The following is a 20492-nucleotide window of genomic DNA, read 5'->3' on the forward strand; positions in this document are numbered from 1 at the left end:
GCTCTTTTGACTTGTGTAGACAAGAACATATGTTAGTTAGCAAAAAACTAAGTGATGATGCTTTAGGCGTTATTGTTGATGAGGAAAGACTGTTTCCTCAGTGTTCTTAGAACACTTTCTTGTATAGCTTCTCTCGAGCCGTTGCTCGTATATGTACTCTTTCTCATTAAAGCAATGAAAATATCCTATCGTTTCGGAAAAAAAAAAAAAAATACTAGCTAGCACCTCCCAATTCCCAAAAGGCCCAACTTTCATATCAAAATTAAACAAGCTCATCGTTAACGATGGAGATCGGTCACCTTAAGCGAGACCTCCTAAAACACCAAAAGTAATGCTACAGAACAAACTCTTTTTTTTTTTTTTTTTGTTCACACAGAAAAGAATATTTGAGCAATGAAGAGCGAATATAGACAGAATTTTCCCATTAAAGACTGAGCTTTCACTGAGGACTATGCTCCGAATTTAATGTTGCTGTTTAATTTCGAAGCTTGACAAATTTACGCTTCTTTTATTGGTGGCCTTAGAGACTGCTATTGTCCACCAGTTTTACTATCATTGGTTCTTCCTTCTGATCAAACCTTGTCATAAAATATCTCAAGTATCTATTGCTGAGTTACGCTATATGTGCCACTAGTGCCAGGATATGACAATAACCCCTGAAGACTAAGAAGTAGTTTAAGATTTGTGGAGTAGATATTGTTGCAATGAAAGAAGATGCAATTTCTTAGAAAATGTAGCTGCCCTTTTCAGAAGAATATTCAAACCGGCCAAGAGAAGCAACTGTGTAGTTTATCCATTCTTACAATATCATAAACCAAAAGATTACGTCCATGCTTACAATATCATAAACCAAAAGATTACGTTTCTTACAAGTAAAGTTGACTCTTCATAACTGACAGTGAAAACAAAGGCTCACTTTGACATAGTATATAAGGATGCATATTTTAGTTGTTTCACGGGATAAACAAAGAAACATAGAAAGATTCAAAATGGCTAGACACTTGTTTATGACTAGTATTGGCAGTGCAGCTAGTCAAGTTGCTCTGATGCAGCATGAGGGTTCAGGGCTCATGGTCATGCTCGGCATGATTGTTATGTCTGTTTCAATTATGTCTTTGATCATCTTTGGTTGTGGAGATTGCGCAGACGGTAAGCCAAGACGACATTATGGTGGCTCTGGAGGTGGTTCTGCTTGTGGTGGAGGTGGCGGTTGTGGTGGCGGGGGAGGAGGCGGCGGTTGTGGTGGCGGAGGAGGAAGCGGCGGTTGTTAAATGATCATTTACTAACTTGGATTCGGAGTACTTCTTTGGAGTGTGAAGGCGTATTTTGCTTCATTAATCAGTAAGAGTTGTAAAACCATCTATGTTGTTTATTAATCTTAGTTTATTGTCTAGTAATAAAGGCATTACGTAATACTAATATATAGTGTAATTCCTGTGTACAAACTGCTTGTTCTATATTCCCAGAAACACGCATCTACATGGTTTCATCATTTTGTGTCTTACTTTCAAGAACATCCAACTATCTAAACGTGCAATCAAGCACATCAACAAAACTCACACGAAACCCTGTTTTGTTGTGATTTATATGAAGCAGTGATGCGATAAAGATAGTCTAAATAAGGAGTCAACTTTTTGCATGAGCTCATAAGTAACTTAAATGAAGAGTTTGACAATTTATACACCAGCTGCAGTGTCCTTTCAAAATGAAAAAAATAGTCTGGTATATACTAGTTTAAAATTTGTCACCCTTTGAAGTTTGAACCCAAAAGAAAAAGAATAAAAAAAATAATAATGTGCTGCACAAAGACAGTTGCTGTTCCGGATATGAACACGATAATTTTCCTATAAGTCCTTGCCTACACTATTTAATTGTCCTTTTGCAACAACTACAAGGAAAAGTTAGGTACAGGATGGGCCTCAAGACTCAGGGCCAAGGAGATAATATAGAAAGAATGTCAGATGAGTTGAACTGTAGGGATGTTCAATTGCGGGCTTGACAGTATTACACGTCTAATTCTGGCCTTAGACATTACTGGTCCACCAGTTTAGCCAGTTCTTTTTCTTTTTTTTTTTTGTTTACACAGGGGTGTCCGGACCAATCTTTACGGGACCCGACTAATTCCCTGCGGCCCGGCCAGGCGCTCGAGCCCAGCCCAAGCACGATATGTGCGCGGAGGAATCCAGTAGAGCAGAGACTCGAACTTGGGACCTCTTGGTCACCGGTGGAAGGTGCTACTTGGTCTACCTCCCGCTAGACCATTCACGCGGGCTTAGCCAGTTCTTGATTATTGATTATTCCTTCCAATGGAACCTTATCTCCAAACCCCGGAAAAATTCATTGCTTAGATACAGAGTGTCATACTACTAGACAAAAATGACAACCTCCAGCTAAGTCTAAAATTTGAACTAGTAGAAATAGTAAAACAAACAATGCATTTCCTTGCTACTTGTCAAAAGGTGTGCCTTCGAAGAATTGACCATGAAGAGCAACTACATTCTATCATCACAAACTAAAGTGGTAATAGTTCTTTACAAGCAATGGTTAGCCATCTTAGCCGAGTCCGATACGACTCGATCGAATCATAATTGAAATGAAAGATACTGATCTCTGAATCATGAATAATTTTATATTCACGGTAACTTATTCTAACTCAGTCAATATTGACTTATTTGAATCCGTGACACATGGAATCTGTCAAAATATCTGAGTTAATTCGGAGTCGACTCGAATTTTTTTTTCTATTTTTAGTAATTTTTTAAAATTTTTTGAAAATTTTTATGTGCAATATGCATATCACTCGATATCTAACCGATATGCTGATGGCAAATAAGACTGTCATAACTGAGATACATGAACCGAGGTTTTTACAAATTAATTATATAAGGATACATTTGCACCGGCAAACTAGTGAAACAGAGAGATTGCAAAATGGGTATTTACCCATTTTATGAAAGGTCACCATCCCACATCGGTAGATTGTGGGGTATTTACCCTGAGCTTAAGTTCCATGGGTGCACCGTCCTGCACCGTCCTGTCACCAATTGGCTGGACGTGTGTGCTACGTGGGTCCCGCTTAGGTTGCCTTTGGGTCGGTTTGCTGATGCCTGCTGCGTGTCTGATATTATTTGGGTGTGTGCGTTTCATTCCGATTCCGGAAAAAAAACTACTCACCATGGGTGGTGCATGTTGCGCGGGAGGGGGTTGGGTCACCATCCCACATCGGTAGATTGTGGGGTATTTACCCTGAGCTTAAGTTCCATGGGTGTACCGTCCTGTCACCAATTGGCTGGACGTGTGTGCTACGTGGGTCCCGCTTAGGTTGCCTTTGGGTCAGTTTGCCGATGCCTGCTGCGTGTCTGATATTATTTGGGTGTGTGCATTTCATTCCGATTCCGGAAAAAAAACTACTCACCATGGGTGGTGCATGTTGCGCGGGAGGGGGTTGGGTCACCATCCCACATCGGTAGATTGTGGGGTATTTACCCTGAGCTTAAGTTCCATGGGTGCACCGTCCTGTCACCAATTGGCTGGACGTGTGTGCTACGTGGGTCCCGCTTAGGTTGCCTTTGGGTCGGTTTGCTGATGCCTGCTACGTGTCTGATATTATTTGGGTGTGTGTGTTTCATTCCGATTCCGGAAAAAATCTAGTTATGAAAGGTGTTGGCAGTGCAATAAGTGAAGCAGATATTATGCAGCAGCATAAATGTTCAGGGCCAATTTTCATGCTTGGCATGATCGTTATATCTGTCTCAATCATTTCTCTGATCATGTTTGGCTGTGCAGACGCGGCTGGTAAGCCTTGCAAGGTTGACAAGCCGCAAAAGATCAAGGAAAAGTGCCGAAAGAGCAGCAACCGTGGTGGAGTATATGATGGTGGGAATGTGGGATGCCAGCTGCGGGCGTTTATGCTTCTGCTTGTGGTGGTAGCAGCACTGCTGGTGGTGGTGGCTGTGCATGTGGCGGCGGAGGCGGAGGCGGTTGTGGTGGTGGAGGCGGAGGCGGAGGTGGTTGCTAAATCAGTTGATTACTTGGAGTTGGGAAGAGATCACTTCACTAGAAAACCATCATAATATCTGCTTGTTTATATAGTTGGAAGTTATTATCAGCTTTCAATATCAAGAAAAATCCTAGTACTAGCCTCAGTAAATACTAGGCTATTAGCTCCATATGTGATGATCCATGTGTGGATGGGGTTCCACAAGTTCCCTGTAGATATATGATCCGAGTGTATACAACTATACATGATCAACTACATAACATAGCTCTATCTTTACTAGTACAATTGAGTCTATTCAGCAATCGGCCGTGATCCTTAGCATGCAAGCATTACTTGTGCACTTGAGTTGTCAAAGAATCTTGGAAGGGACGCCTTTTCTTTTTGGTTGTTGGGGGGGGGTGCATATTGGCTTCAGTTGCTGGAGTTTAGTAATATTCTTCCTTATACAGTACTATTTGTCTTGGCAATTTAGACCTGCTTCGTTTTTGTTTTTAGATGTAGAAAAAAGTCCCCAAACATTAATAATTGTGGATAAATAAAAGATCTAGCAAAATTTTCTGAATCTAATTAACTCTTGTAAATTTAAAATTTTGATTGACTTTGGTTCTCCAATCTGATACCTTAAGGGTAAAGGGTAATTTAACCTACTACTAATTACTAATCTAACTATCTCGAATATGAACAAGATATTTTTCTTGGCATGCTAGGAAAAGTAAGTCGACGGATCTGGGGCTGGACTTGGGATAGAACCTACATAGAATGTTCCCAGCAATTACTCATGAGGTTGACCATTTTAAACCGACGAGTCTACGAAAATTCTTGAAGTTTGAACACGGTAGAGATGATAATCGGACAAATGCATTTTCCTAACATATACGACTGTTTCTCCAACGAAAATTCAAGTTGACCAAGATGTCGAATAATCGATCAACTACAATTATTCACACGGAAGCAGATTAGCAGAAACGTCCCTCGCAAGTAACGAAGTTGACCGTGACAACGATTGTTTCTAACATATATATAGTATATAAGGATGCATATGTTCATTCGCAGTGCAAACAATTGAGCAGCATACAGGAAATTTAAAATGGCTAGATTCTCATTAATGACCGCTGTTGGCAGTGCAGCAAGTGAAAAAGGTTTCATGCATGAAGGTTCTGGGGTGATGTTGATTCTGGGCATGATTGTTATGTCTGTCTCGATCATGTCCTTGATCATTTTTGGCTGTGCTGACAAGCCCCGAAAGAGTGGCGGCCGTGGCCGTGGCCACGGTAGATACAGTGGTGGGGTATTTTATGGCGGAGCAGCTGCTTACTCAAATGGTTCTGCTTTTGATGCCGGAGGTGGCGGTCATGGTGGTGGTCATGGTGGTCATGGTGGTGGTGGTCATCATGGTGGTGGTCATGGTGGTTGTGGTGGAGGTGGAGGTGGAGGTGGCTGTGGTGGGGTGGGTTGCTAAATGAGTTTACATAGGGAATATATATATATAAAGGGTAAATTATTTTAATCCCTGCTTTTGCATGACACCGTATTACCCTCTGAAGTTGCTTTCCCTGCATTTTTCCACTTTACATAAAATTAGAGGAGGAAGGTGATGTTCATATTATGCAAAAGCAATGGGGAACTATGAGTAATTTACCCTATGTAAAATATGCAGAATACAGCATATTACGCTTAAGTATTAGCTAGAATGCTTAAGCAATCAGCAGTTACCTATTTGATGATACATTTATATGTGGCAATCATGTAACACATAAATTGTTTGATTTTTAACCATTTGTACGCTTTAATCATGTTTTGCTTACAATAAAGAACCTTGGAGGGCAGCCTAGATTTTGGAGGCATGGCATCATTTTGTTGTACGTGCGATTTCTTATAATCTCATTGTATCAGTTCAAACTCTTTCTTGTTTTACATATTTATAATTTGTAGAATTACAAGTGTCTATGATCCCACGAGAGTACTGATGGTTCAGAATATTCGTTTAGCTTGTGATGGAAACGGCCTTGGTATGATTCATCTGTTACATTGTTCTTATCATATATACTACTACGTATTTTTCCGGACAGATAAGTACTTGCTGTGTTGGATTGAAGTGACCCCCAGTCGTCAAGATCAGATTAGTGATGAGTAACTTGAATTTGGATAGAAAGGGCCCTCAAAATTCAATTCTCCGGATGGGATGAGATAGCCAGGGGGCGGTTGATGATGTCCTGCTAGTCATATGTACTGATAATTTCTAGGAAGTTACATGACAATAGTGCCCAAGATGCGACACCGTCATACAATTAACAAATTAATCTACAAATGATGGAAATTACAATTATCATAATTCTATAACACTACGATCAAATCCAAAGTAGGAGAATAAACTCACTTGAATGCAGGACTAGGATCTCAACCTTAACCACTATTTTCTAAAAGAAAAACAAGGTTTATTCCTTTTTCATATCAAGAGGTGCTAAACCACTGGCATACAAGTTGAACACATTAAATTAAATGTGGTGTATATTTTGAAATTTGAACGCCTTCTTTCTTGTATGAATTTAATAACTGAAAAGACCGTATGTATTAAGAGGGGGGGGGGGGCAAAAATATCCACTCATTCGAAAACCTGTCATATCCGATCTGATCGGATTTGAAAATTAGAATATCTGATCCGTACAATTTGACCGGATCAAAAGAGGGCCAGCTACTCATTTAGATGCGAAACTGGTTAGGGTCACATAATTAAAAATTCATGGATATCCGACCCGCACCTGTATATATATATATATTATTTTTATACACATACTATAAAATAATATTTTAGATTTAAGTAACAAATTTCATTGAACAAATTGCATCACGAATATGGGAGACTATAGTTACAAGATTCATTTGTAGAAGTCATGATCTTATGTTTTTTAGAAAAGAGTTTAATTAAGGGAGAATATATATTTAAAAAAAGGTACTACTTATTTCAAAATTTCATTGATTTTGAATTCTTTTAATTTTTTTCCTTTTTCTTGATGTGAGATTTTTTTGAGAAAATTTTTTTATTAAATCTTAGATGAATATGTAATATACAAAATTAAATTAGTATAAATCTTTTTTAAAAAAAATCAAATGATAAGCGGGGCGGGGCTAGACGAGTACGTTGTTTATTCGACCCTATCTCAATAGATACTAGATTATCAAATACCTGCCGATATATGAGGCGAATAAAGGTCTAAAAATGGTTGAGTCAAATGGTGCATGAGGTGGGTATCCAATCCGTGCCCACCTCAAATGCGTATAGAAATTTATTGGAAAATCATCTTCTTGTTATGAATTACAATCAACAGATATGGGAATTCATTGTTTGCATCTCCAAACTAATGATTGGGCCCTGATAGTTTGGAGGGTAAATTACTTATAACCTCGCATGATTTTATACATCCTTGTTTGCATCTCCAAACTAATGATTGGCCCCGATAGTTTGGAGGGTAAATTACTTATAATCTCGTGTGATTTTATATAATGGTAGATGATCTTTCTAAAGTTTCAAAATAGCTACACAATTCTCAAAATAGTATTTAAGTAAGGATACTATTGATATTTCAATTAACAGCACGTAGACTATTTTTCATCAAATTTTCATTTTATATAAAACTATAAAAGATGAAGTGGATATTTTAAAACGTTAGCAATAGACGAAACGACAGGGGTTATATGTAATTTACCCTACTTTGGGATGACCTTTGCAAATAAATTGGTATTTGTACTTGATTTGAATCAGACAATAATGATGCTATAGCATCTTAATTTGATTAAGGAGATTGTTATTTTTCAAATTCATTTCACCTTGAAAAAATGAGACATAACTCTTTTTTTTTTTTCCCTTTTTGCTTTTCATAATTTATCGTTCAACCCATGATCCAACAGGCAAGGAAAAACAAAAAATCCCCTCCAACTTGGCTCGAATCCGTACATTCATTTCTTAATTCAAGCGCGCCCAGTCAGCACAAAAAACAAAATGGCTGTTTACAAAGTAGCTAGGTGGTTACGTCTACGGTGGAAAGTTCACTTTTCTGCCCATGGTAAGCAGAAGCAATGCAAGGAGCCACCGGGGTTCTATGGGGGAGCACAAGGACAAACAGCCAAAAAATGCACCGTGCACCGGAGAAAGCCGGTTTTGAGTGGATGAAATAATGTAATATATTTTAAAATTATAATAAAAATCCTCTTATTCATCATCTAATCTAATGCTCAATGCTTAGTAAATATTTTGTGAACACTCTAGCCGAAAATGCGGGTTCCAATGAAAGGAGAAGAACAAAAAAGTGAATGTCAAAGAAACATGGAACAAAAGACACGGAAATGTGGACAAGATTATTGTAATTGAAAATTGGTGAAATTTTTAACATTAGTTAATCAACCTATATAGTAAAAGCGCGAATGGGATTGTCGAGTGTGGTGGTTGTTCTGCTGACGTGGCTGACTTTTATTGGCTGAAATTTGGTCGTCAATCGCGTGGGACTTGTGTGCTCTTGCTGGGAAGTGTAATTCTTCTTCTCTTGCTTTTGTCCAAGAGAAGAAGAAGAAGGACCTTCGGTTTTTTGGCTGAGATTTGGCCGTCAATCGCGTGGGCCTCGTGTGCTCTTGCTGGGAAGTGTAATTCTTCTTGTCTTGCTGGTTGTGCTGATGTGGCTACATTTCATTCGCTGGGGGGTCGTCGTCCATCACGTGGGGCTCGCGTGCTTTCGCTGGGAGGAGAATTCAGATTCTTGCTTTTGTCCGCTGGGAGGAGAAGTGCAACTGTTTTTTGTCCGAAAGACGAAAATGAAGACCAGCTGACCTGCTGAGTTCAATGTGGCTCAATGTGCTGACTTGCTGAGACGAAAGTGATGGGCTCAATGTGGGTTTCCATGGTTTTACGATTTTGCCCTTCTTTTAAAAAACAGATGCACCGTTGTTTGTTGCTGAGCTCAACCTATTATCCACTGGATTCAATCTAAGACGTGCAGTAGCAGAGAAAATCACATCAATTGAAGGTTGGTTAGTGGCTCGAGGATTACTACCATCAAATTCTTATCTTCTTCCTCCTCTGATTTCTGTACGATTGCGAAGAGGTTGAAGTTTGCTCTCTTGGCTCGAAGAACGACTTGACCATGTTGGTTCCTATAGCAGAAGACAGCCGCATAAGCGAACAAGTCCTGAGGAAGAAGGTATTTTCCTGTCCAACTTCCATTTGCATAAACCAGTAGCATGACACATTCAGGGCCGCCCGGATCATCATCGCTGTTGAAAGCTGAGGCCTTTACTCTTATAGATCTGCCTGGTTCGATCCTAACAATTTTCCTGAACCTATCAGGCCTAGAGCCATCCACCCACATCTTGATTTCTATGTTGAACCAAGTCCTGTTTTCTAGGATGGTAACCTTATTTCCCATTTTCCGACGGAGAGGGGAAGTTCCAGGTGCTCGTGTGCAGGTGTAATAGGGAAGTAGAAACGGAGCAAAAGGTGAGAGAGAAGTCACCGGCGGACCAACAATTCTTCCATACCTCTCCGATTTTTTCTGTATTGTTTTCTCTAAAAATTAAGGTCAACAACAGCCACAGATGATCTTCAATTTTCTAGCTTTTGTTTCTGATCTTTTTAGATGAGATGAGGTACAAATAACTTGTAGAGTTACTCAACTTTTCTCTGTTCTTCCAATGGTCTTTATTTGCTTAAAAATTAATAAAGCTTGGTTTAATATCTCTGTTAGTCAATTATTTTCTTAGCGATAAGAACTTTGATCTTCTAATCTTTATATCTTAAGATTTTTTATTTTATTTTATGTCTCTTATGTTTTATTTATCCGATTTCCTAATTTTTATAGTATTATCTTTGCAGGAAAAAGATGAAAACTTTTATGGGATGCAAATGCAAGTACTTGTGGATATATTCCATCCTTTTCTGTCCTCCAAAGGTCTGTTCTGCTTTATTTATCTATTGATTTATTTGTTTATTTATTTTTTGCCGATAAAACCTTCGTCCTTTTAATTTCGGTCTCTACTCTCAAATCACTTGAAGTTTTTATTTTATATTTTATTTTATTGGATTATACTATTATTTTTATAGAAAGGAAGATGAATTTATTAGGTTTTAGCTAAAAAATAGGCATGAACATCAATGTTTTCCTCTATAAACATTTTTTCTGGTGCTGTTTGACAGAAAGTATCAGTTATAGTGGTTTCTTAAAGCATTCTAGAAGCATTTAATCCCTAAAACACCTATGCATTCTAGAGCCCCTGTTGTAGAAACACTGATTGCTTCTTTTCTTGGCGCACATTCATCTGTGATTTTTCCCGTCTTTTTACTTCGTTTATACTTTCATATTACAATTTGCATTTTTACAGAGTGAGGAAGAAAAGGAAGAACAACCTCTGTGGTAAGAAACTTTTTAGCCCACAAGTTTTTTGCTCTGGTTTGTTTCCCTTTTCAATTTGTGACCTTCCCTCTTTCCCTCTATGACAGAAATTTGTGGAGGATGGCAAAAAATTGTGGTAAAACTCCTGCTCCTATTTTTTTCACGGTACTTTGGGCCTTTTGTTTTTAGATTTTAATATTCTTCTCTTAAATACTAGCTTTGAGTGAATCCTTTTACCTGTCAAAATGAAATCTGCCAAAATTATATCAAGTGCATCTGTTAAATCAGAAGCTAAATGATAAATAACATTAACTAATATGGAACAAAAGGGTCGAGTTTAAGACTTTTCACTTTGACTTTTACAGAGAAGTTTAAAGATTTTCCGAAGAAACCTCTAAGCTGGTTCAGGAATCATTTTTTGCTCAGTTAAAAGTTGAATCCTTTTGTTCTTTGCTTGTTTTTTCACTGAATATGAGACCTGGTCTTCATGCAATTTCTGTCTCTGCATCTTTTAGGACAAGTCAATATTTCTAAAGTAGTATATGTTTGAGAGTAAGACTAGAGAGATGATTGTCTACACAACCGAAGGTACTTTGCCTTTGCAATTTCTCAGGGATAAATTTTTCCCCGTCAGATTTTTATCTCTGACCTTTTCTTTCTTCTTTCTTCTTTTTCTGGTATCCACTACAGGAAGAAGCAATCTTTATTTGTGGTCCAGGAATAAACAAATGGTGAAGATAGCCTTTAAGTAGGTGTTTGTTCACCTTTTATTGTTGTTTTTCCTTTTTTGGGTTTTAATGATAGTATAAGTTCTAATTAATTCAGGTTCTGTTTAATTGATATGTGAGAATACCTTAAACTAGGTGACTTGGTTGAGCAGATATTGTGCACATCCGTATTTGGAACTCCATAGCATGTCAGCTTCCTTATTTGGCTATCTAGATAGACTATTTTGTAGTGTGAAAATGTCATCTTCTTTTGATGGGCTTTTGAATAACGAATCATTAGTTTCTTTTCATTGATTAATTTTATAGATTGATTACACTTTTGTTGTTAGAGTAAGTTTTACTTGGTAATAAATTTGTATATTTCATCTTTAACCTTTTGGGTTCATTTCTTGAACTTCAATATTTATAGGTATAAACTTGTTGAAAAAAGGATGAGAGGCATTGGCAGTGTGAGGAGGGACGTAAAAGAAAAGAAGAAAGGTGTGCGAAAAAGTGCAAGTTGAAATACTGATACTGAAATGATTATGGTCATTACTGTAATGATTAAAATGTTAAGAAAAAGCTAGAGATTGAGTTTCAAGAAAAGACCCTTGGGTTACTTGGCGCTAACATAGGCATTGGTCATTTAAGTTTCCTATTCTTTGGGAAATTCACTATTATTTGACCATTTCAATATTCTTTTACCATACTAGAGCTACTGTGTTTGGTTGACTGTATCATTGATAGCTATTTAATGTAACTTGTCTTTACTCCTCGCAGCTAAAATGGATTGATGAGGCTGTTGTTTTTTTATTATTGCTGTATTTGTGGTGTCATTTAAGCTTAGGAACCAAGCCATAAATAAGTTATCTCATCTGTTGGCTTTGGCTTTTAGTGCAAAAGTTTCATGCTTTTCAGTTTATGCTGTACTATATTACTTGATCATTTGGAGTCTTGGAGCTCAAAATCAAGATTGCATTGGTTATCACTCGACATGTTATATGCTCAAATTTCCCAGCTCTTGTTTAGTTGTTGCTTGGGATTTTCAAAATAACTTAAATTGTTAATTTTCTTTGTTTCTTTTTCATGTCTCTGCCATTGTCAATTTCCAATGGAATTGAACTTATTTCATCTTTTGATGACTTTAGTTTGAAGTTTTTAATTATAGTTTTGAATAATTTTCAACTAATTGTGGGAAAGGAGGTTAAAGTGGCAAAATTTGTTAGATTGGTTGGTAGATAACACTCTGGCCACAAATGCTGTTACGAAAGGTGTATGTTTACCAAAAAACCTATTATTTAGAAGAAAAAATCCCTAGATCTCTTTTCCTTCTTTGACCATATAGTTTTGGATTCATGGGTTGTTTAAATTTTAGCACAATGTCTTTGGCTAAAAACTTGGTGATTATCTTTGTGTAACATTTTATAGCCTTCTTTTTTTCTACTTGTTTCCATTTTGCATATGAACAATTTATTTTTGCTCCTGTTTATTGTTGTTAACTTTTGGGTTGAATTTTATAGGGGTAATGCTTCGTTTAGTACCAGTCAGTCTAAGCCCAAGCTTTGGCCTTTTAGCATAATTCAGCTTTAGACAAGTAAGCTGTTTACACTTTATTTAAAAAAATATCTTAGTCAAATAGATGTGCTTGTATACTAATAATTAGTAGATGTCTCTGTTGATTATGTTTCTGTTAATTATGAGAAAATGATTAAGTTTCTGTTAATTATCTTTTCTACTATTTAACTTGCGAACCATTTCTTTGTGTCCTTATTTGGTGTTAAATTAGATGGATACCGGGCTCTTCATGATGGAATTAGGTATTAAAATTATCGGCATATAATAAAGCAAATAATGGCCTTCTACTACTTTTAAGATGCTGATTCTAACTTTTTTTCTTTCACCTTTCGGTTTAATATAACCATCTCTATGAATGGAATTTTTTTTTACAACAGTGTCTATATTGTGTATATAATAATGTAATGGAAAATTGTTCATTTGTAGTTATTGCATGTTTTATATTGTAATTGAAGATTGTTCGTTTATTCTTTGGCTACACTGGTGCAGTATGGCCCGACCTATGAATTGTACAAAATCCTTTGCCCCATACTTTTGCCTTCAGGGATAATTATATGGAAAAAACTTGTCTGCCATATAGGTAATTGCATAGATAGGCGCTAATGTTGATGTTCCTGTAAGTGAAAAAAGTTAGATTAAAATGGAAGTGACAATGATAAAAGAAAAAAATCTATGATATATTTTTGAAGAATGTGGTAATTGTTACTAATATTTAACTGTATGAAGTGGATTTTTGCAGTACCACTCAAGAATGCCTCTGCCATTTGATTAACAAAACTACGTGTTTATTTATGTGGGAAGCAGAATCGGCCACCCTTGAAACTTTATCAAGATCAAAGCCTTGAAGCGTATGACCCTGGATACTAGATTTTGCACTAACTGTAGCTATCTGATCTTTGCATTACATGCTGTATATGTATGTCAGCTCTTGATGCATTATATCTCACGTGGATGGTGTTATCATAATATTTTTATTTGGTTTAAAATCTTGTGTAACTGGATGAGTTATTTTGTGCCAAGAGTTTGACCATCCCTTTTGCTACTGATGTATTGAGAGGATAGAAGTATGGCCTATATTAATAATCCTCCTCCTTTTTTGATCAAATACAATTTATCCCACTAAGGTTGATATGTAAGCACAGTTTCTTTTCATTAGATTTCTTGAAGTTATATGCTAATGAAAACCTTTTTAGTTATTGTACTACAAAGTAATGCATTTTTCGGTCTTTCGGTTATTTTGAAGTGTATGATTCTAATAACAAGGAAAAGGCTTGATGCAATACTACACTGTGCATTTCTTTTTTCTTCTTTTTCTTATATTCCTTTTTGAGCTGGAACAGCTTTGATGTGTAATGAGAACCTCTGGAATGCAGTCTACTGGTCGTAAGTTTCATAAATGCAGGCTTTTACATTATCTCATGTGCTTGTCTTTCCTTTTACGGGATTCTGGCTGTTGACATGCATCAAATGATCAAGGGTAGAATTGCATCGAGGCCTGTGAAACTTCCTTTTTTTTTGTGTATTGAGTAGTTGACCATCCCCTATGCTATTGATGTATTGAGAAGATACACCTGCATTAGGTAATCCTCCTCCATTTTTGGTCAAATGCAGTTCATCTCACTACGGTTGATATGTGAGCACAATTCTTTTGCTTTCCATAGATTTCTGGAAGTTACAAGCTAATGAAGCCATTTTGGTTATTGTACTACAAAGTAATGGGTCTTTCTTTCAGTCTTTGGGTTAATTTGATGCAATTACGAAAATAGTGGATTGGTTGTATCAGAGTCTAAAAATAAGGCTAAGCCTTGCTGCAATACTACACTGCTCTCTTTTTTTTTTTTTTTTTTTGAGCTACAAAGTCACAGATTTTGGTGCACATAAAAAATATAAGGCAGCATTACACAGTGTTATATTATTTTCAAACTAATGACATTGCCATTGCTGTCCAAATCAGTCAGCATACCAAAAATGACTGTCATTTAGCAACCAGACTGAAATTGTGGCTCTCTTCATTGCTTAATAAAATTACAAAAAATAATTACAAACATTTGGATGCACCTTCACGTAACTTTTTATATTGAATATCTCAGTTTAAATAATTGAACATTTCTGGGCAAACTTGAAAATTACACCGCGCATCGCGCGGTGTTCCCCTCCTAGTGAGTTTTCTACATGTAAAAGCAAATGTTGTGGTAGTTTTTCTTTTTCAATTGAGTTTGATATTTGAAATAATTGAAGTGTAAATATAAAAGGAAGAGTTGGAAACTCAAACATGATTAAAATAAAGGGATATGTGTAATTTTGATCCCCTAATGTTTGGTCTATGAGTTAAATTAGTCCATGATATTTCGACTCAAATAAATATGGTCCCAAATTTTATTTTAGGTAAATTTAGGACAACTAATAGAAAACTACAATATCTAATAGTTAAAATCAAATTATAATTATATTTTTTGGTCCCTAATATTTGAAAATTTAATCAATATGGTCCCTTATATTTTAAATAATTATATTTCAAATGAAATAAAATGTGAATTAGATTAAATGCATTAAAAATGTGTTCTCAAATCTCATAAAAATCCTTAAAAGTACTCCACGTTATCAAAACACTATCATTTAGTCTCAAGAGCATCTCTTCGTTAAATTAATTACAAACAAATGACAACACTTGAATCATAAAAAAAATTAGTGGAAAAAAGAGCATTTTTATTTGAGTATATAGTAACTTTAATTCTAAACAGTATAACACAAACTGTTGTATGGTTAGGCATTATGATTACATTAACAAGTAAATGTGATTACCAATATGAAGGACTCATATGAATTTTTAAAACATTTATTGCTATTTCTTATTTTCTTTCCTTCATATTAAATCAAATATTTTAATAATACAATTTAATTTATTTATATTTACATTCATTTGAAATTGATAATTTTGTTGACAATTATAAAATCTTTCTTTCAATTGAAACTTAATTGACAACTAGTTGAAATGCCAAAAAAATTATTCAACCAATTCAATGACATATAGTTATCATATTATAATAGAATATTTAATTAACTATTTTAATTTATCAAATATAAATATTGGGCATTAGATGATGAACAAATTTTTAAGAGAGCTTTTATTGTGATTTCAAAATGTATCGCATCATTTCACCCCGTACAACTGGCCAGTGCCCGGTACATCCTTTTGCTGTTTGTCTCTGTGCGTCCCCACATAACACAGTTGGCCCTCCTTGCAGTGCTGCTGCCCACCGTGGGCAGAAAGGGACATTTCCACCGTAGACGTGGCCTCTGCATATTCTGATATAAATGATTTAATCTCATACTTTAAGGAGCTGACTATATATTTTGTATATCGTCAATGTAATTAAACTGATTTTATGATTAATTATCTCAATAGGATGGATAAAGTTATTTTTGAGTTAAATTTTTTCCCTGATTTTTTAGAATTGTAAAGACAGATAAGACGAAAAAGTTGACAATTAAAATGTAAATTTTTATTTTATTATATAAAGCTCGCCAATTCTTAAAAAAAAAAAGAGTTCCACGAAAAGGAATGAAGGTGACACTTAATATGGAAACCCATAGGAAACCCAATATTGGCAGTCAATTTTCATAAAAGAGTTTGTGTTTGTGAACACTTTCTAGTTTGACTATTTGTGTAAGAATCAAAGGCAAGCACGCACATTTGGAGTTGAACAGTGAAGAAGGACTTCAATTGGGGCACCAAGGAAGAAAGAAGCCATTAGCCATGGTTGAAGTTGAAGAAACTGAAGAACTAGCCTCTCCTTTGCTCGCAGATGTTCCATCATCATCATCTCGAAAATCCCATAGATCCTTTAAGAGAACTGGTTAGTTGAAGAGTCATTCACCTTTACTGAATTTTCCATACTATGCATATCAGTTTTTCTTGTCTTTTTTCCTGCTACTATGAAGTACCAGACTCGTCAAATTGATTTTGTTCTTTTCAATCAAGAAGGCCTTGGAATTAACAGACAGTTTCTATTTTAAGTTGAGTTTATGCTGCCTAATATGTGGTTGATGTTGCAGTACAGAACATTACTTGTACTTTGGAGCATTGTCCTTGTTTTAGTTTTCTTGCTTTTCCTTGTAACTCTAAAATTTTGGTGTCCTCTTTTTTTTTCCCCTCAAAGGGACTGTATGGACAGCAATAGCCCATATAATAACTGGAGTTATTGGGTCTGGAGTGCTGTCCCTGGCATGGAGTATGGCTCAGCTGGGATGGATTGCAGGTCCTCTAGGCATTCTGGTGTTTGGAGTCATCTCCATTATTTCTTCTTTGCTTCTCTGTGATTGCTACAGATATCCTAATCCTGAAGTTGGCCACATCAGAAATAGGTCATATTCTCAAGCTGTTAGGTCCTACCTAGGTGAGCAATGTGCCGTTTTATTGAGGGTTATTCAGAGTAGTATTGATATTTTTATTCTGAGGTTTTACAGGATATTGATAGTGTCATTTGGTTTCCACGAAAGTCTCGGGGATGGGATGATAATATTCCTATATCCGTCCGATCTGCTACAAGGATTCATCTAGTTTACAGTAATGAATTTCCAAATACTTATCTTTTAAAAATGTTTCTATTGGAATTTATTACGTTAAATGGTTATATAAGAAAGTTTAATACAGGTTAGAAAGGCATTCTTTTGGCTTCAATTTAGGTCTTCTAACTTCTAAGGCACAATACATGAATTGGACGACTTTGATCATAGCAAAGAGCATATCATATTTGAGCTTCAGTGCCAGTTTGTTAAATGAATGTTGCAGGAAAGAAGAGTATGTATGTGTGTGAAATTTTTGTTCAGGAAAGCTACTATGGATATGGGATTGCCTACACCATAACATCAGCAATCAGTATGAGGTACACTGTTTTAAATCCCTGTGCGCTTTTAGTACTGATAAAGTTTAATGCTCCAGTGCTTAAAGCACTTCTTTTGTGCACAATACCAAAATATCCATGATGATGGCTATCTCTAGCTCTTCTCATCTCAATCTTGACACTGTCTTGCTGCTCATCTGTTTCTGAAACTTGATATTACCCCTGCTCCATATGTTATAGAAATTCCTTCTTTGTCATATGCTAGAATCTTCTTCTTTTCTTTTCTGTTTTCCTTTTCTTTTTTCAGAAAGGAGATTTTAGGTTCAACTCATGTAAGTTTTGATCTTATAGGGCAATCCGGAGATCTAACTGTTTCCACAACAAAGGCCACGATGCTCCTTGTGAATTTGGAGATAACTTTTATATTCTGCTATTTGGAGTAATTCAGATTCCGTTCTCTCAAATACCCAACTTTCACGAGATGGAGTGGCTCTCAATATTTGCCGCAATAATGTCTTTTGCATACACCTTAATTGGGACAGCACTTGGTTTGGCAAAAGTAATAGGTATGTTCAAATTTTGCATGCATGTTTTGCTCAGGTCTCACGGAACAATTTGGAATTGTATTAGGAAGAGCACGACCTTCTGCATCTTTGTCTTCAAATAGTTTAAGAAGATTAATTAATGGAAGGAAACTAATCCCCTGTGTTAGCAAAACCACATAACAGCTCCTCTCTAACTTGAACGCCATTATCATCGCTCATCTGCCTCCACCCTGAACCCCTGAGATAATAGTGGTTATATTAATTGGAAGAGGGGCTACAGAAGAAATTGAGATAAAGTGGATTTTGTTAAGATTGAAAAGTAAAACTTTAACTCTTTAGAGTTGCCAATGAATTTTCCTACCTGAGTAAAGTATTTAGTTCAGGAAATCAAACAAGAGGTCCTGTATTGGGTTGTACTGGCAGCCAGTTTTCATCTAAGGTAAGAAGTGAATCTGTATGCTGCCCATTGGATAAAAAAGATTCTATAGGCGTGACCAAAGTAACATGTTGACTTGTAGGATTAACAGGAAAATTGTTTTGACCACCGCATCTTTGCAAAGAATATATGAGAAAAGTTTAAAAATGATGCTGTACAAATAATGTTGGATTACCTTTTATCATAGACAAAATTTGATCAGTTATGAGCATGTCTTGCTTTTACTTATTCCTATGAGTGTTCTGAAACTGAAATTGTAGGAGATGGAAGAATCAGAGGAGACATTACTGGTGTTTCTACAACCAATATAGCAGAAAAAGTGTGGTTGACCTCGCAAGCAGTTGGGGACATTGCTTTTGCTTACACATACAACATAATCCTAGTGGAAATAGAGGTGCAAGACTGATGCTTTATATCTAGATAACATGCTTCTGATGAATGCCCTGACAATTTCATGTTTAATACTTCAAAATTTTCTATCTAAATTTGCGAACATGAAATTTGTGCTTTAAGGATACTCTGAAGGATCCGCCACCACAAAACAGGACAATGAAGAAAGCATCAACGGCAGCCGTCCTTCTGATCACTTTCTTCTTTCTTTGCTGCGGATGTTTTGGATATGCTGCTTTTGGTAACCAGGCTCCTGGAAATATTCTCACTGGCTTTGGGTTTTATGAACCATACTGGCTTATTGACTTTGCTAATGTCTGCATAGTTCTCCATCTTGTTGGAGGATATCAGGTAGATGTATTCTCTCAATAAACTGGCTGAATATTCTGAAACTTTATTATAAGTTCGTAAACTTCTTCATGGTTGTCATGCTGTCCGCTAACACTGTATGCAACTATTTTGTAGGTTTACAGTCAGCCATTATTTGCTGCTGCTGAAAGGTGGATAGCTAAGAAACTCCCCAACAGTGAAGTGATCAACAAGAACTACACCTTGAAGCTCCCAGTGCTGCCAGAAGTACGGTTGAATGTCCTACGGCTGTGCTTTAGAACTGCTTATGTTGCATCTACAACAGCACTTGCCATGCTCTTTCCTTATTTCAATCAGGTTTTAGGTGTGCTTGGTGCTTTGAACTTTTGGCCTCTGGCAATATATTTTCCTGTGGAGATGTATCTGGTGCAGAATAATGTAAGAGCTTGGACAAGACTCTGGGTGGTTCTTCAGACTTTCAGAGTACTTTGCTTGGTTTGCACCATTTTCGCCTTTATTGGATCGCTTGAAGGGCTCATAAACAGCAAACTAACCTAGAGAATGTTGGTTTCACTGCATTCTTTGAACAAAACATTTGTAGAAGACTAAAAAATTCAAGTAAAAGAGTTTCTTTGGAAGTGTGAAGTTTCAAATATCTGAAACTCAGGAGCATCCTTCCTTAATGCCTTCAAAGGCTGAAGGCATTGTGCTATTCTGTGAAAGGTTAATGGTAGCAAATCTACCTTCGCACAGATTTTCATGCAGTAAATAATTACTCCATCTTCTATTGACGTAAATTTTGTGTCATAGAAGGATTTTGTTGTATTCGCAGCATAAAATAATTTGGTGTTCAGGACACACAGAGGTTTGTGTATATTTAGCATTAATTAATGATCTAAAATTCTTCCACTGATAAATATTAAGGTTACATCACAAAGGGGGCGCAAAAATTTGTGACCGAAGACAAAATGTTGAAGGTACAACTATGAGATGGAGACGGAAACTTCCGGTGCCCTTGTTTGGATTGTCATTTTTTTTTTTCAAGAAAATTTTACTTTTTCTGTGAATGTATTTTTTAATTTTTTTTTTACCTCACATTAGCAATCCAAACACCTTACATCAAATCGTTATAGTATATATTTTTCTAAAAAACTCTAAAAAATAGTAATCCAAACGAGGTTAAGGATTGACATTTTGACATTCTTAAAATTTTGAAATCCAATTAGTTATACACATTTTATTTATCAACCGTTAGTGTGGGAGAATTGGATGATAAGATTATAAAACAATCAACAGGAGTTGGTTTAGG

The 20492-nt window shown here is 36.2% G+C and overlaps 2 protein-coding genes and 1 long non-coding RNA gene across 4 annotated transcripts; all 3 read left to right on the forward strand.

Annotated features, from left to right (window-relative positions):
- The first annotated feature begins 5105 nt into the window (after positions 1–5105).
- On the forward strand, positions 5106–5459 carry LOC113771874 (dormancy-associated protein 2-like). The gene has a single exon (XM_027316423.1). It carries the CDS (start codon positions 5106–5108, stop codon positions 5457–5459), a length of 354 nt encoding a protein of 117 aa, XP_027172224.1.
- Positions 5460–8804: 3345 nt separating this feature from the next.
- LOC113772310 lies at positions 8805–11858 on the forward strand. 2 transcript variants are annotated; one of them, XR_003468521.1, is made up of 6 exons: positions 8805–9015; positions 9861–9936; positions 10367–10398; positions 10485–10802; positions 10893–10965; positions 11068–11858. It is a non-coding gene; the product is annotated as an uncharacterized LOC113772310 (long non-coding RNA). The 2 variants fall into 2 exon arrangements; XR_003468522.1 differs by lacking the exon at positions 10893–10965 and having other exon boundaries at positions 10485–10513.
- Positions 11859–16288: 4430 nt separating this feature from the next.
- LOC113772558 (probable amino acid permease 7) lies at positions 16289–19828 on the forward strand. Its single transcript, XM_027317181.1, has 7 exons — positions 16289–16516; positions 16820–17056; positions 17452–17545; positions 17855–18069; positions 18745–18878; positions 18998–19225; positions 19340–19828. Exons 1-7 carry the CDS (start codon positions 16417–16419, stop codon positions 19739–19741), a joined length of 1410 nt encoding a protein of 469 aa, XP_027172982.1. The 5' UTR covers positions 16289–16416; the 3' UTR covers positions 19742–19828.
- Positions 19829–20492: the final 664 nt, after the last annotated feature.

This window comes from Coffea eugenioides, chromosome 5 (genome assembly GCF_003713205.1).
Source record: "Coffea eugenioides isolate CCC68of chromosome 5, Ceug_1.0, whole genome shotgun sequence".
Classification (NCBI taxonomy): domain Eukaryota; kingdom Viridiplantae; phylum Streptophyta; class Magnoliopsida; order Gentianales; family Rubiaceae; genus Coffea; species Coffea eugenioides.